This window comes from Somniosus microcephalus, chromosome 8, assembly GCF_052327205.1.
Source record: "Somniosus microcephalus isolate GS21.2 chromosome 8, FLI_Smic_1.0, whole genome shotgun sequence".
NCBI classification, from domain to species: domain Eukaryota; kingdom Metazoa; phylum Chordata; class Chondrichthyes; order Squaliformes; family Somniosidae; genus Somniosus; species Somniosus microcephalus.
Genome location: NC_140994.1, coordinates 245,516,745 through 245,533,901, shown reverse-complemented (window position 1 = coordinate 245,533,901; position 17,157 = coordinate 245,516,745). Strand labels below are relative to the sequence as shown.

At 51.3% G+C, this 17,157-nt stretch overlaps 1 protein-coding gene across 1 annotated transcript in view; it reads left to right on the top strand.

Annotated features, from left to right (window-relative positions):
- The window catches only part of LOC147114250 (uncharacterized), a 142,171-nt gene that overhangs the window by 100,009 nt on the left and 25,005 nt on the right, over nt 1–17,157 (top strand). Inside the window, exon 7 of the mRNA XM_085995940.1 lies at nt 2,395–2,502. Within this exon, the coding sequence (XP_085852066.1) occupies nt 2,395–2,502 (108 nt within the window). The remainder of the gene's footprint in view (nt 1–2,394; nt 2,503–17,157) is intronic.

Here is a 17,157-nt window from a genome sequence, read left to right as displayed (position 1 = left end):
TTTCCCCTCACCTGACCCCTCCACACCTTTTTTTAGTTTAAAGCTCTATCTGCAGCCCTAGTTATTCGATTTGCCAGGACGCTGGTCCCAGCCCGGTTTAAGTGGAGCCAGACCCGACAGAACAGCTCCTTCTTCTGAGTACTGGTGTCAGTGCCTCATGAATTGAAACCCCTTTTTCCCACACCACTCTTTGAACCATGCATTTAACTCTCTGATTTGCTTGACTCTATGCCAATTTGCGCGTGGCTCAGATAGTAATCCACAGATGATTGCCCTTGAGGTTCTGCTTTTTAATTTATACCCTCGCTCCTTAAACAATCTCAGCAGAACCACTTTCTTAGTTCTACCTATGTCGTTGGTTCCTGCATGGACTACAACCACTGGATCCTCCCCCTCCCACTCCAAGTTCTTCTCCAGCCTCAAGGAGATATCATTAACCCTGGTACTGGGCAGGTAACACAGCCTTCGGGACTCTCTTTTACGGCTGCAGAGAACAGTATCTATCCACCTGACTATACTGTCCCCTACCAATACCACATTCCTTCCTTCGCCCCCCACTTGGATGGCCTCCTGTACCACGGTGCCGTGGTCAGTTTGCCCATCCTCACTGCAGTCCTTTTCCTCAGCCACACAGGTAGCAAGTACCTCATACCTGTTGGACAAGGTCAAGTGCTGAGGCTCCTCCATCACTACATCCTGCAGCCTAGGTCCCCATACCTACCTGACTCGCGGTCACACCCTCCTGTCCCTGACCACTGACGAACTCTAAAGTACTACTTAACCTAAAGGGTGTGACTGGCTCTTGGAACAAAGTGTCCAGGTAACTCTCCCCCTCCCTGATGCATCGCAATGTCTGCAGCTCGGACTCCAGCTCAACAACTCTGAGCCGAAGTTCCCCGAGTTGCAGACAATTACTGCAGATGTGGTTTCTCGGGATTGCGATGCTCCCTACAGACTCCCACATGCTGCAGTTATAACACATCACCTGCCCTGTGATCTCTAAACTTGTTTTATTTATTAATTAATTAGTTAAAGCTTTTATTCAATTCATATTTTAGTCTGATTGTTTGATTATTTTATGCAATTTAAGTTATCAATTTAATAAATACCAGCAAGTTACAGTTTCTCAGCTCTTAATTTAACCCCCTTCCCTAACTTAGAGTGCAAAATAAAGCTGTAATACTCACCAACCAATCACTTATCTGCTCTCCTGTGACATCACTCTTTGATATTTTTGATGTTGTTTTTGAATCAGAGCCTCGCCGCTGCCACTGCTTTAATTCAGGTCCGCTCTCGGACCGCTCTTTATCCTCTCGTCGCAGCCGCTGCTTTAATTCAGGTCCGCTCTCGGACCGCTCTTTATCCTCTCGCCGCTGCCGCTGCTTTAATTCAGGTCCGCTCTCGGACCGCTCTTTATCCTCTCGTCGCTGCCACTGCTTTAATTCAGGTCCGCTCTAGGGCCGCTCTTTATCCTCTCACCACTGCCGCTGCTTTAATTCAGGTCCGCTCTAGGGCCGCTCTTTATCCTCTCACCGCTGCCGCTGCTTTAATTCAGGTCCGCTCTCGGACCGCTCTTTATCCTCTCGCCGCTGCCGCTGCTTTAATTCAGGTCCGCTCTCAGGCCGCTCTTTATCCTCTCGCCGCTGCCGCTGCTTTAATTCAGGTCCGCTCTCAGGCCGCTCTTTATCCTCTCGCCGCTGCCGCTGCTTTAATTCAGGTCCGCTCTCGGGCCGCACTTTATCCTCTCATCGCTGCCGCTGCTTTAATTCAGGTCCGCTCTCGGGCCGCTCTTTATCCTTTCGTCGCTGCCGCTGCTTTAATTCAGGTCCACTCTCAGGCCGCTCTTTATCCTCTCACCGCTGCCGCTGCTTTGTGTAATAGTGTAAAACGGGTGATCGCGAGTCGGCAGCCCATTTTACGTCTCTCCCCATTGTTATTTCCATCTGTTTTACACTATTGCACAAAGTTAAAATCTACCTCATTGAGTGCAGTTCTCATTCAAATAACCATTATTCAGGTATTAGCCGAGACAATGAGTATCTTTCACCTATTGTACAGTAGCAAGCATCAGAGCTGAATAGGATCCTTTACTTTCCAGTCACCTGCACACATTTCCTCTCCAGAAGGAATCATCGGATTGGAACCAGGAACTAGAATCCTGTGTGATTTTTTTTCCTGTCCCTAAGTGAAGGGTACTGAGGACAGTTGTAACACTCCAATGTTCCTGAGTGAGGTCAGGGAACTTGGATCAGGAATTAAACGAGGACCTTCTGGCCTGTATGGCTTAATGGTAAATCAGGCAGTAGGGTTATCGACTGGGCCATTAGGGAAGCTTAATTTTTTTAAAGTTAATCTATAAACAAAATGTGAAATCTATGCTTATTCTTCTGACAGATGTTTACACTTTTAAACATACCAATATTATAATTTTCGGGAGTCTGGCTCTTCTCCTCATCATTATCCTGACAGTGGTGCTGTGTCTAGGAAAGTGCAAGGTTGCAGGTAAGATATGTTTATTGGTGCAACCAATTTCATGTTTCAGACATGTAATATAATGTGAATGTGCCAATTGATTCCAAAAATTAGGAATGACAACTATGGCCGGAATTTTCTGTACCTGGGCAGGTTGGGTGTGGGCGGTCGGCATGGCAGGTCACGACCCCGTTCTTGCTTCTATCCCGCTGCAGAAATCAACTTTGCGTTAATGGGACCTATTAAGCCCCCCTGCGCGTTACCCGGCCCCAGTAAATGGTGCGGGTCTGATGGTGACCTCGATGACGTGTTTTCAGCCGGGATATTTAAAGGAGCCACGGCCACATTGCATTTGAATGTTCACCTACAGGTTCAGATAGTGAGGCCTCGATACTGAAGAAAGCTGAGAGGAGTATAGAAAGTGCAGGGGCGAAATCAAAGAGGAAATTAAGAAAGCAAAGAGAGGACATGAAAAAATATTGGCAAGTAAAATCTAGAAAAACCCAAAGATGTTTTATAAATACATTACGAGCAAGAGGATAACTAAAGTAAGAGTAGGGCCTATTAGGGACCATAAAGGCAACCTGTGTGTGGAAGTGGAAGACATGGGTATGGTTCTTAATGAATACTCTGCGTCTGTTTTCACAAAAGAGAGGGACAATGCAGACATTGCAATCAGGGAGGAGAAGTGTGAAATATTAGATGAAATAAACATAGTGAAAAAGGAAGTATTAAGGGGCTTAGCATCTTTGAAAGTGGATAAATCCCCAGGCCCAGATGAAATGTATCCCAGACTGTTAAGAAAAGTAAGAGAGGAAATAGCAAAGGCGCTGACCATCATTTTCCAATCCTCTCTGGCTACAGGTGTGGTGCCAGAGGACTGGAGGACTGCTAACATGGTACCATTGTTTAGAAAGGGAGAAAGGGATAGACCGAGTAATTACAGGCCAGTCAGCCCAACATAGGTGGTAGGAAAATTATTGGAAAAAATTCTGAGGGACAGGATAAATCTTCATTTAGTAAGACACGGATTAATCAGGGACAGTCAGCATGGATTTGTTAAGGGAAGTTTGCGTCTAACTTGATTGAATTTTTTGAGGAGGCAACAAGGAGGGTCGATGAGGGTAGTGTGTTTGCTGTAGTCTATATGGATTTTAGCAAGGTTTTTGATAAGGTCCCACATGGCAGACTGGTCACGAAAGTAAAATCTCATCCAAGGCAAAGTGACAACTTGGATCCAAAATTGGCTCAGAGGTAGGAATCAAAGGGTAATGGTTGAAGGGTGTTTTTATGACTGGGGAATGTCTATTTCCAGTGGGGTTCTGCAAGGCTCAGTACTGGGTCCTTTGCTTTTTGTGGTATATATCAATGATTTGGACTTGAATATAGGAAGTATGATTAAGAAGTTTGCAGATGATACGAAAATCAACCGTGTGGTTGATAATGAAGAAGAAATTCGCAGACTGCAAGAAGATATCAATGGACTGGTCAGGTGGGCAGAACAGTGGGAAATGGAATTAAATCGGGAGAAGTGTAAGGTAATGCATTTGGGGAGAGCCAACAAGGGAAGAGAATACACTATACATAGTAGGACACTGAGAAGTGCAGAAGATCAGAGGGACCTTGGAGTGCATGTCCACAGATCCCTGAAGGTAGCAGGACGGGTAAATAAGGTGGTTAAGAAGGCATAGGGGAAACTTGCCTTTATTAGCCGAGGCATAGAATTTCAGAACAGGGAGGTTATGCGTGAACTCTTTAAAACACTAGTTGGACTGCAGCTAGAATACTGCGTGCAGTTCTGGCCACCACCTTACAGGAAGGATGTGATTACACTAGAGAGGGTGCAGAGGAGATTTACGAGGATGTTGCCTGGGCTGGGGAATTTTAGCTATGATAAAAGATTGGATAGGCTGGGGTTCTTTTCTTTGGAACAGAGGAGGCTGAGGGGAGACCTAATTGAGGTGTATAAAATTATATGGGCTTAGATAGAGTGGATAGGAAGAACCTATTTTCCTTAGCAGAAGGTTCAACAACCAGGGGGCACAGATTTAAAGTAATTGGTTGAAAGTTTAGTGGGGATTTGAGGAGAAATATTTTCACCCAGAGGGTGGTGGGGGTCTGGAACTCACTGCCTGAAAGAGTGGTAGAGGCAGAGACCCTCATCACATTTAAAAAGTGCTTGGATATGCACTTGAAGTGCAATAACCTGCAAGGCTATGGACCACGTGCTGGAAAATAGGATTAGGGTGGATAGCTCTTTGTCGACCGGCACGGACAAGTTGGGCCGAATGGCCTCCTTCTGTACTGTAAATTTCTATGATTCTATGATCTAGGAGTGTGCAGTCACTGCATTGGAGGGTTTGGTTGCTCCAAACACTTAGAAACATGACTGCACAGAGACAGAGGGCTCCACCAGGTTCTCCGATGGCTCACTCCCTATGCTTGTGGAGGGAGTCAAAGCATGCAGGGAGGTCCTCTTCCCTTCGAATGAGTGGAAGAGACATACCCAGGAGACAAAAAGAGCCTGGTTCCAAATTGCAGAGGAGGTCAACAGCAGGGATGTGGTGAGGAGGACCTGGGTGCAGTGCCGGAAACATTTCAATTATCTCATTAGATAAAGGAAAGGTGAGTGCAAAACCACAATCAACTTCATCCTGCTGTGCCGTTCATCACATCCCCACCACTCTGCCTTCCCTACCTTACTCCTGCACATCCTTACTCGCACCAACATACCTTGCATGTCCACCTATCCATCTCTCTCTATCTATATTATCATATCCCCATCTTACTAGCCACCTCTCGCACTCACCCTCATCCTAATGCAATCATACCAACTAGCAACACACAAGGAGGCCACTTGGCATTGCCACCCAACCCCAACATAGTCTCCCTCTAAAGATGTAACCCATCCATTCATTATACTCATTCCATTACTCTCACTCAAACTTCTCTTCTTTCCCTGCTTGCAGGAAAAGAGAGCCCACAATAAGAGATAGAGGGGGCGAACTGGAGGTGGGCCTCCATCATTTGCCACCCTCACAACAGCAGAGGAAGCCGTGTTAGAAGTATCGGGAGTGGTCGAGCAGCTGGAGGTGGGAGATGGAGAGAGCTGACATCTCAGCAACCTGGTAACAGAATTGCATATCATACAGCTACATAGCATACATCAGTAACACATATGGGGAATGATGTCAACAGCCACTGAATGGTCATCATGTGCATAATGGTATCGTTACCCATTCTTCATATGACATATCTAAATCATCTCGTTACTCTCCCAAAGGTCCATCAAGAGCTCCCCCGACTGTCCAGGAGGAAGAGGAAGACGACTCCTCAGAGAAGCCTCCAGCCTCTGAGGCCGGACCATCATCAGACATAAGTGCACCCAGCACCAGGGCAGAGACGCAGACCTCAGTGGGTCCAATGCGAGATAGAGTAGTGTTGTCACCAGGTCTGTCACAAGTCACAACTCATGAGTGAGCAAAAGCAGATGGTGGAGACAGAGACAGCAGTGGAGACTCCTCATCGGAGGGTGCAGGACACTCCCAGCTCTGCTCAGCTGCATGCAGATGTTGAGCCTCGGGGGCCGTCCAGAAAGAGGGCGATCCAGGAGGTGCAGCAAGATGTGCAGGGGGCTCTGACAGGTTTTGCGACCATGCTGTCTGCAAATGTGCAGAGAATGGAGGAGTCCATCTCCAACATGAGCACCACCATGTCGCAGGCGATGGCAACTGTAGGCTCTTCCATGGATAGCATGGCCACCTGCATTGAGCAGCTAATGCGCGACTCACAGGAGCACATGGGCCTAGAAATTCAGTTGGGCGCGCCAGCCGTTAGCGCCTTAGGGGGAGTAGATCTCGAGCGCTAGGCGCTTATCGCCCGGGCGCAGCACGGTCTGCGCCTCTCCCCAACTTCAGGACACATTTAGCGCCGGCGCAAAGTCTTAGCGCGCGCCCTGCTGCGCGCGCAGATCATGACGTCATTTAATAGTGCAACGCCCTTTGTGCGCCCCAAACCGGAACTTCACTCGCGCCGGCCCATTGTGCGCCGGGCGTCCCGAGCGACTGTGAAGTGGAACGGTACACAGGCCAGCCGGGCTGGGGGGAGCGCTAATTAAAGGGCACTTACCCAGCAGTATAAAGGCCAGCCATTTTGCAGCATTCACTCTTGTGCAACGGTTTTTTGGACAGAGACCAAGGAGGAGAGTTTACTGGTTTGGACCAACACTTGGACAGGTATTTTTGGCTCAGGCCAGAGCTTACCAATTATCTTTGCCTTCATTCAGAGCTCAGTGTTTGCCAGCATATAATGGGGGCTGCATTGGGTGGCAACGCTGAATTTCAGCCTTATGCCAGAAGGGCTTACAGACGCCGTGAGAGAGTGGCAGCCCTGGCTAGACGCAGAGGGGGCAACAGGCGTCGCCAACTGAGGCCTTACCCACGCAGGGTATACCGCCAGCAGACCTCCTATCTGACCATGTCTGCCGCGATGTGTGTTAGGAGGCTGCGATTCCGAAGGGAGGTGGTTGCAGACATCTGCCGGCTGCTTCAAAGAGATCTGCAGCCACAGCTGATGCGCAGGACGTCTCTGTCGGTGGCAGTGAAGGTGACGGTGGCTCTCAACTTCTATGCCTCCGGCTCCTTCCAATCCGCTACTGGGGACATCGCTAACATCTCCCAGTTCGCCGTGCATTGCTGCATCCGCCAGGTGACCGAAGCCCTTTTCAGAAGGAGACATCAATTCATCTCCTTCCCCATGACCCTGGACAAGCAGCAGCAGCGTGCAGTGGGGTTTGCAAGAATAGCGGGCTTCCCCATGGTGCAGGGCGCCATTGACTGCACGCATGTGGCTTTGCGGGCACCTCTTGAGCATGCCGAGGAGTACCGCAACCGGAAGGGCTACCATTCCCTCAATGTACAGCTGGTGTGTGACCACAGGCAGCGCATCCTAGCTGTCAATGCCCGCTTTCCAGGCAGCAGCCACGATGCCTTTATCCTGCGACAGACAACTGTGGCTGACATGTTCCAGGCACAGCCTCCCCCAAGAGGATGGCTTATCGGGGACAAAGGCTATCCTTTGTGTACCTGGCTCATGACCCCGCTCCGCGCGCCCACGACCCCTGCCGAAGAGGCATACAACGAGAGCCATCAAGCGACGAGGAACCTCATAGAACAAACAATCGGCGTGCTCAAGCAACAGTTCCACTGTCTCGACCGCTCCGGGGGAGCCCTCCAGGATTCGCAGGATCGAGTCTCCCAATTCATCGTCGTTTGCTGCATGCTGCACAACCTGGCTATCCGCAGGACTCAGGCACTGCCACCTCACGTTGGACCACCACCTCAGGAGGAGGAGCAGGAGGAGCATGAGGACGATGAGGACGAGGAGTACCAGCCCAGGAGGGACGCACAAGGTCCAAGGGCCGCCCGTCGTCGGCTTATTGAACGTCACTTCTAGGCCCCCTGTCAGGGAATGGCTTGTGCCAATGATAGAACATGATTGCAGCCGCTCCGCAAGCCCTCAGCCGGTTAAGGCAACAAACACTTCAAAGATCAAACATGGACAATGTGAGTAAATAAAATGCTTTATTGTACAAACTCTGGGCCCTTCCCACATGAAAACCAAAAACAGATGAAACCCCCAAAAAACACTCAAACACATTACTCGCTCCCACAACCTGGGGAGGATTAACAAAATAAGGCAACTAAAATGGCCGTCATTCTCGGCCTTCGTCCAAAACAATCATCACATCATCGGCCTTCAAAAAACAAACATCCAATTCTCGGCCTCAAGAAACAAACACAAATGGCCACACATTCGACTATTTGGCCCGCTAGGGCGATGCCTTGGCCATCTTTGGGTGGCCCCTGCCCGCCCTGCTGCTCCACCTCAAATTAAGGCCATTGGCTGCTGCAAGGCTGGGGGCAGGCTCCTGAGGGGCACATGTCGTGACGGCAGATGCCCTTGGGGGTCGGCCAAGTCGAGGTCTGGCCGTCGAGCGGCCGGCTGTTGATTGCTGCAGCTGTGGCTGGCCAGCATCAGTCGCTGCAGCAGCTCCTGGCAGCTCCACTGGGGGAGTGGCAGTGGCGGCTGGAGGAATGGCGGCAAGCTGGCGGATGGCAGGCGCTCGCTGGTCGCCTGAGACACTGGCACTCGCCCGGGCCAGCACTGCAGCATGCGCACCAATCTGCCGAGGGACAGACCGATGTGCTGCTGCAGCGCGCCGGGTGCCCTGGCGATGCCTGGCTGACACAGCGAGTGTGGCAGCAGTGAGTGCCCGTGTTGACCTGTTCACTGACCGCAGCAGAGCAGCCAGTGACTGGACGGCACCACTAATCACCTGGCCAGTCGCTGACAGATCTGCCCGGTATTCTGCCCGACTGGTGGCCTCTAAGGGCCCGAACTCGGCCACACTCCGAGAGAGGGAAGCGATGGACTCAGGCAACCGTGCCACTGCCGCCATGAGCTCCGTGTGCCAGCGCTCCGAGTCCGCGGACAAGTCTTCGAGGCGTTCCATCTCCTCGGCGAAGAGCATCTGCTGACTGGAGGCCGGACTCTCCCTCTGGGGAGAAGGCCGTCGAGCTGGCCGACCCTTCCTGCGTTGCTGGAGGCCGCTGGGCCCAGCAATTGGACTCCCCTCCGACGCATCCCCCCTCTGGGGAGAAGGCCGCCGAGCTTCCACCCCCCTCCCGCCTTTCTGCAGCACGCAGGTCCCAGGAGCTCCCCTCCCCTTCGACACTTCCGCCACGCTGCCCTCCAGGGAAGACGTGTCCCCTACATTGGCCTGGGTGGCCACGGCTGAGGGTTCCCCTGATGGGCCGCCTTCCTCTTGCTCCTCCTCCTGCTCGGAGGGTCTGTCACTGGCAAGTTGAGGGACCTCCTCTTCACCATCTGAAAGCAGGAAGGCGCAGGAGTAGCTTTAGAGTGAGGAGAGGGCGTCAGTGCGGGATGCATGAGTGGTGGCATTCAGCGCATTGGTCGGACAGTGGCAAAGGATGTAGATCTGATGCGCAAGTGGGACGAGAGAGGTGCAAAAGATGATGTCCTTACCATTGCTGCCCAGAACAGGGTCGGCATCTCCACATGCAACAGGCCCAATCACCCGGCCACCCATGAGGCGCTCCACGCGATGTTGCAGGTCGGTGAGTGGCTGGATATGGGGTCGTCCTCCCCCGGTCGCAGTCCGGCTCTTGCGATTATTCACCAGCTTGGCCTGCAAGAGAAAGGACAGCTTCTAAGTACAGTGTGTCGCCGTGATCTTGTGTGCACTGCCTCCCATGGTGGAATAGCCTGGCCAGTGTGTCGCCATGATCTGGTGTGCAATGCCTCCCATGGTGGAATAGCTTGGCCAGTGTGTTCAGTGCAGAATGTGCAATTGATGCTCATGCCTGTGCCATAGCTGCTGGATGAAGGCTGGCCATTAGAGCTTTCAGGTCCCTTTGCCCATAATGTGAGGTGCAGATGCAAGGATGAGGAGGTCATTAGAAAGGGTACTCACCCTGACAATGCGTGTGAGGTCATTTAACTTTTTGCAGCATTGGGCACCGGTCCTGGGGACGTCGCTGTTGGCTGACAGCTTGGTGGCGACATGCCCCCAGGCTCTCCTGTAGACGCGGACCGTTGCCTTCTTGCCATTGTCCGGGTACAAAACATGGTGCCTCTTCTCCACAGCAGCAAGCAGCACACTCAGATCATGCTCTGAGAAGCGCTGCGCACGTTCACGGGCCTTCTCCATGTCTTCAGGCGCTATTTGGGTCCAGCAGCAGTGTTCAGGCCTAGCTGGAGGGCTCCACTATCCAGGGCATGGCAGCAGACACAGTCGACCCTTCCCCCTTAAGAGCTGGCCGGCGCCAGGGTGTCTGCTGTCAATCACGAGATGGCCACACCTGCGCTGCGCCCGGCCTCGGCGCTATCGATCACCACCTCCGGCTTTGCGCCCAAAGAGAGGCGTCCAGCGGCAGTTTTAGCGCTCGCCCGAACTAGTAGGGCGAAGCTAATGAATATCGGAGAAGTGACCTAGATTTGGCGGCGGCTGCAAACTTTAGCGGACGCCCCACTTTAGCGCCCCAAAAGTGGCGTCAATGAATTTCTAGACCAATGAGTTCAAGCAGTTTGTTGAGATCGATACAGGAGAACCACGAAACAGGTCTTAACAAGATGGAGATTTCACGAGGACTGCCCGGGCAGTCACGTGGTTTGCGACGTGACATCGTCGTGTTTGCCCGCGTTTTCGCGCGCTCTTAAAGGGGCCACGCCCTGTACATACAAACACTATATACAAAACACAGTAATGTCTAACACAATGGTACAGGCTTAGGCTGGTGTTAGAACATCGTTAAAGGGAATTATATACTGTTGCCCAGAGTAATTCAGTGGCTCCGCCACATGCGCCCCCCCAGAATTCGCTTTAACGGAAAAAGTCAAATGGTGAGGGGGTCTGATGAGCCTGTTGGAACGACTCCTGTACTCCTGAGGCGGAGGCTGTTGGGCGGCTGGCGGTCTGTTGCACTTGGTCTGCTGTAACGGCGATGGGTGGCCGACCTCGTCTCGGTGGTTGTGCTGTCTCTACGGGGCGGTCGAGGTCCAAATGTGCTGGCTTTAAGCAATCGACCGAAATGTGGTCCGGTTACTGTTGTGTATGTAATATGTGTGCTACTTTGAACCTATGGACAGGACTGCACTACTTGTTGGGCGTAGTGATACGCAGTACCACTCCTGGCCATAGGGGTATAAATAGTACTGTGGGTACTGATTCCCCTCAGTTCCCGCCTGTGGGCATGAAGTAAAGACCTATGTATAGTCCCTACCTCCAACCAGTAAAGACCTGTTTGAGTTATACGTTTAAGTCTTTGTGTTAATTGTTCAATACAATACACAGACTTAACACTGGCGACGAGTCAGGCTCTTACCCTGCGGCAGTTATTCCAGGCGGCTTCGTCCAAAGACAGGACGTTGAAGAGAGGTTTCAATCCTCAACACCCCACTCAAAACTGAAGGGCAGCAGAAATCCTGACAGCTTCCAGCGACTGGAAGAGACAGGCATTAGGACCCTGAAGCCTCCATCAGCTTGTGAACCGGAGTAAAGACAGGACTGGGGAAGAGAGAGAGGTAGGGCGATAGCGATCGGCAGATAAGGGCCGGGCCGCTTTGAAGTGAGGGGCGCAGCCGGGCCAGCGATCGGGACCAAAGATAAGAGCCGCACTCGGACTGAAAGGCGCGGCGGCTGCAGAAGCTCAAGGTGCGAGAGTCGCGGTGCACAGCGCGGGCTATCGATCGCGGCGAAGATAAGGGCCGCACTCGAGGGCTGAAGGGAGACGGCGTCGGGGGACGGGTGAAGACCGCCAAGCGCGGGAAAACCGCCATTTTGTGGGCGGAGGACGACGGCAAGAGCGGGAAGCCGCCATCTTTGATAACAAGTAAAGAAAAGAAAATCTGAGAAATTGCAAATCTACAATGCCTAAACACGGGAATATTAGCACCTTTGATAGTGACCTCGAAGATTGGGCCATATATGTTGAAAGAGTAAAAAATTATTGTAAGGCCAATAAAATTCGTGACCAAGATAAAGCTCTAACATTATTAAATTTAATGGGTGCGAAGACGTACGGGCAATTGAAACACCTGTTATCACCAGATGAACCGGCGGATAAGACGTTTGATGAGATTGTTACTGTCCTGAAAGATCATCTAAACCCCACGCCGCTGATGCTAGCGGAACGATTTAAATTTTACGACAGAAGGCAGCTACAGCATGAAAGCAATGCTGAATATTTGCTGGAATTGCGTAAATTAGCGAAATATTGCCAGTTTGGAACGGGATTGACAGATGCACTACGAGACAAATTTGTGTGTGGTTTATTTAAACAGGATACACAAAAGCGACTGCTCGAGGAGAATGAGCTGACGCTTGAGAAGGCGGTCACTATGGCAGCAGCACACGAAGCCGCAGCGAGAGGCACGGCAGTAATGCAGCTACGGTCACCGGAGCTCAGTGCACACAAATTGGGTGTGAGTTCTGGCAAATGTTATCGTTGTGGAAAGACAACGCATGATCAGAACCAGTGTTGGTTTAAAAACCAAGAATGTAGAACTTGTGGTAGGCTTGGACATATAGCTAGAGTATGCAGGTCAGGGAAGAAGACCAGCAACAAGAAGTCACCGCAAGGAAAATACGCAAAGGTACACAAGGTGACCGAACAGGAGTCCGATTCAGACGCTAGCAGTAATGAACTGGCTAGCTTAAGCTGTAATGAACTGGCTAGCTTAAGAGTACTCAACGCTGGTAAGGGTGCAGACCTCCAGACAATTTGGGTCACTCTTCAGATAGAAGGAGTCCAAGTAAAACTGGAATTGGACACTGGATCGGCATTGACGGTCATAAATAAGAAAGATTACGGAAAGTTATTCCAACATATTCCCCTACAGGATACGGGGATTATATTGAAAACATACACGGGGCAAAGAGTGTACCCCATCGGGAAAATAGAGGTTGCAGTGGCCCACAAGGGCGAAGACAGTCAAATAATGGACTTATATGTGATATCTGAAGGAGGTCCTCCACTACTAGGACGGGAGTGGATTAGGAAAATGAATATGGACTGGCATTTCCTACAAACAATAACGAGTGAGAACTCGGTGAAGATAGTCGGCCCAGACTCTGGAACGGATGATGGTAAGCCCAACTCAGGTGCAAAAGACAAAGTTTCAGCACAGAATTCCACTGAGCAACAACAACATAGTTTAACTGTGGATTCTGAGTCTGGCAAGTCTACTGATGTGCCCATTTCTGAGGGACACCGGGCTCGAACTCAACTCCATTTCAAACTACAACAGCAATTAGAACAAATGCTTCGCCGTTTTGAGCAAGAGTTGAATGCAACGAAAGAGTTCTTTGATATAGAGTTGGAGAATCTGGAAAGACAACAGAAGCAGCTGATGGAGAAAATGGAGCAGGAGCACACAAAACGTCTGATGTCAGAGGAGTTAACGGTCAGCCAACTCCTGCATATGCTGAAGGACAGGACTCTGAAATGGGAAAAACTTGAACATGAACTTCAATATTCAAACGAAAGGGGTTCGGAGCTCTCAAAGGTTATTGGAAGAGCTGAGGTGGCAACACAGACTGAGATGACTGCAACAGAGCAGCCCTTGGATGCCAAAAGTACGCTGACTCACGTCAACGTAGAACAACAGACCGCTGAAACAGCTGCTCCGGTAGAGGGATTGCATAGTCCGATCAATCAATCTCCAAAGGAAGTTGAAGTATTAAAATCACAAATGAGGTCACTAGTAAACGACTTGCTGAAAGCCCAGAAAAAGCTGGATGCAGAGGTACACATGAAGAAGTCTCTTCAGGAAAGATGTCTGGATTTGGAACAAGAGCTGGCTAACGTCCAGCTAGGTATGGAGGAAATAGACGACCCTCTCACTGGTCTAGCTCAGGACGACACCGAATATTACGATGTCCTGTCCTGCCCAGCTTGTAACTTCGACTCCCAAAGTGCAGAAATCATGGAGGAGCACCAAAACTCTACGGAACATCGGGAGAAGCTGGCTCTACGACGGAAACAGGAGGAAGAGAAGGAGGAACTGCGCATGCAGCTGGCAGCTGTGGCAGCTGACAATGGAGCCCAGAGAGTCTCCAAGAAGCATAAAAGGAAAAGTAAAAACAGAAGATGACCCATCTGAACCATTATCACCTCTACCAGATCACACACGTGGTCCCTCCGAACGGAGCCAATTCAGTTCGGAAGTTCAAACTGTTAAATCCATGGAAGGACTATTGAATGAGTCACTCTACCAACGTGAACCGACTACACCACAGAGATTGAATCTGTGAACTGTTTTCCGCAGAGACTGAATCTGTGATCTGTTTTTGACATGAAGTTATCTATGTATCTATGTTATTCTGTTATGTAAACCTGAAGTTATATATGTATATATGTTATTACGTTATGTTAAATGGGGAGATGACTGTAAAGCTAGGAAGGGAGGAATGTTGTGTATGTAATATGTGTGCTACTTTGAACCTATGGACAGGACTGCACTACTTGTTGGGCGTAGTGATACGCAGTACCACTCCTGGCCATAGGGGTATAAATAGTACTGTGGGTACTGATTCCCCTCAGTTCCCGCCTGTGGGCATGAAGTAAAGACCTATGTATAGTCCCTACCTCCAACCAGTAAAGACCTGTTTGAGTTATACGTTTAAGTCTTTGTGTTAATTGTTCAATACAATACACAGACTTAACAGTTACCACCGACATCTACCGTGAAGGTTTTGTCCCCTGCCTCCAACACGCGGAAGGGACCAGTATATGGGGCCTTGAGTGGATCCCTATGAGCATCATGGCGAATAAAGATGTACTCCGCCTTGTGACACTCCGGGGAACGTGGAAACTCTGCAGCCCGTGGTGTGAAGTGGGCACCGGTGCGAAACATCTAGCCACCTCCTCGTGACTAGCAGGCTGGTCAGACGCGGACCATGGCTTCATCGATGCTGGCAGGAAACCCCCGGGACTCGCAGCGGCTGACCGTACACCAGCTCCGCTGATGAAGAGTGAAGGTCTTCCTTGGGGGCCGTGCGAAGGCCCAACAGGACCCACGGTAGCTTGTCTGCCCATCCAGCATCCTGGAGGCTGGCCCTCAGGGCGGCAGTGATCGGTGGAAGCGTTCACAGAGGCCATTTGCCTGTGGGTGGTAGGCTGTGGTGCGGTGTAATTTGACACCGAGTCCTTGGGCCACTGCATTCCAGAGTTCGGAGGAAAGCTGCGGTCCTCTGTCAGAAGAAATATCTGCAGGCACGCCGAAACGGGCGACCCAGGTGGAAATGAACGCCCTGGCCACGTCCGCCGAAATAGTGGATGACAGGGGAACCGCCTCCGGCCATCTGGTGGTGCGGTCAACCATGGGAGGGTGGGAGTGGTCCTACCAGGTCCACATTGACATGGTCAAAACGTCGCTCCGGAACTGTGAAGGTGGCCAACAGAGCTTTGACGTGGCACTGTACCTTGGCCTTTTGGCAGACCACGCAGGTGTTGGCCCAGTCGCGGACATCCTTGTGCATGCCGTGCCATACGAATTTCACTGACATCAGCTTCTGAGAGGCCTTCATTCTTGGGTGTGATAACCCATGTATGGCGTTGAACACTTTACGGCGCCAGATGACCGGCACGACCGGGCGAGGGTCTCGTACGGCGACGTCACACAACAGCGTGGTACCTGCCGAATGAAACCTGACGTCGGCCAACTGGAGGCCAGTGACGGTCGTTCTATAGGCTTGGACTTCTGGGTCCGAGGCTTGGTCCGCTGCCATGAGGGCGTAATCGATGCCCAAATGAATCGTATTGACGGTCGCACGGGAGAGGCAGTCTGCCACCAGGTTGTCCTTACCGGCCACGTGCTGTATATCCGTGGTGAATTTGGATATGTAGGTCAGTTGACGTTGCTGTCAGGATGACCACGGTTCGGCGGTCTTGGCCATGGCAAAAGTTAATGGCTTATGGTCCACAAAGGCGGTGAAAGGACGTCCTTCCAGGAGGAAGCTAAAATGGCGTATGGCCAGAAAAAGGGCGAGCAACTCCCTGTCGAACGTGCTATATGTTCTCTCGTTCCGCTGTAGTTGACGGCTGAAGAATGCCAACGGCTGCCACGTCCCGTTCACCCACTGCTCTTGCATGGTGCCGATTGCGTAGTCTGACGCGTCGGTAGTGAGGGCGATGGTGGCTCCTGGCAGCGGGTGTGCCAGCATGGTTGCGTTGGCTAAGGCGCTTTTGGTGTCGGCGAACGCTCGGGCCATGTCGTCCGTCCAGTCTATCGGGTTCTTGCCAGTCTTGCCCTTGACGGCCTTGTACAGGGGCTGCATGAGTAGTGCTGCCTTAGGCACGAAACGGTGGTAAACGTTTACCATGCCTAGGAATTCCTGCAGGTCCTTAATGTTTTGCGGGCGTGGAAAGGATATCACTGCCTCTACCTTCGCTTGTAAAGGAACCGCTCCCTCTGCGGTGATATGATGCCCCAGGAAATCAATTTGGTGCAGGCCAAACTGACACTTGGCCGGGTTGATAATCAGGCCATGTTGGCTGAGGCGTCGAAAAAGGGTGCATAGGTGACAGATATGCTCTTCTTTAGTATGACTGGTGATTAGAATATTGTCCAGGTAGACGAAGAGGAACTTGAGGTCCCGCAGCACGGAGTCCATTAGGCGTTGGAAAGCCTGGGCGGCGTTCTTTAACCCAAACGGCATTTGCAAAAACTCGAAGAGGCCGAATGGGGTGATGACTGCGGTCTTCTGGACGTCCTGTGGGTGCACTGGGACCTGGTGGTAGCCCCGTACGAGGTCGACTTTCGAGAAGACGGTACTCCCTGCCAAATGGGCAGAGAAATCCTGGATGTGGGGGATCGGGTACCGATCAGGAGTGGTGGCATCGTTTAGGCGTCGATAGTCGCCGCATGGTCGCCATCCGCCGCCAGGCTTCTGGACGATATGGAGGGGTGAAGACCAGGGACTATTCGACCGGCGGATAATCCTTAACCATTCCATGGTCGCGAACTCCACCTTTGCGGCCGCCAGCTTGCCAGGTTCCAGGCTCGCACTTTGGCCTGGGGGCCGTTGGTGGTGATGTGGTGTTCCACACCATGTTTCATGGCTGTGGATGAGAACATGGGTCTTGTTAGGTCAGGAAATTC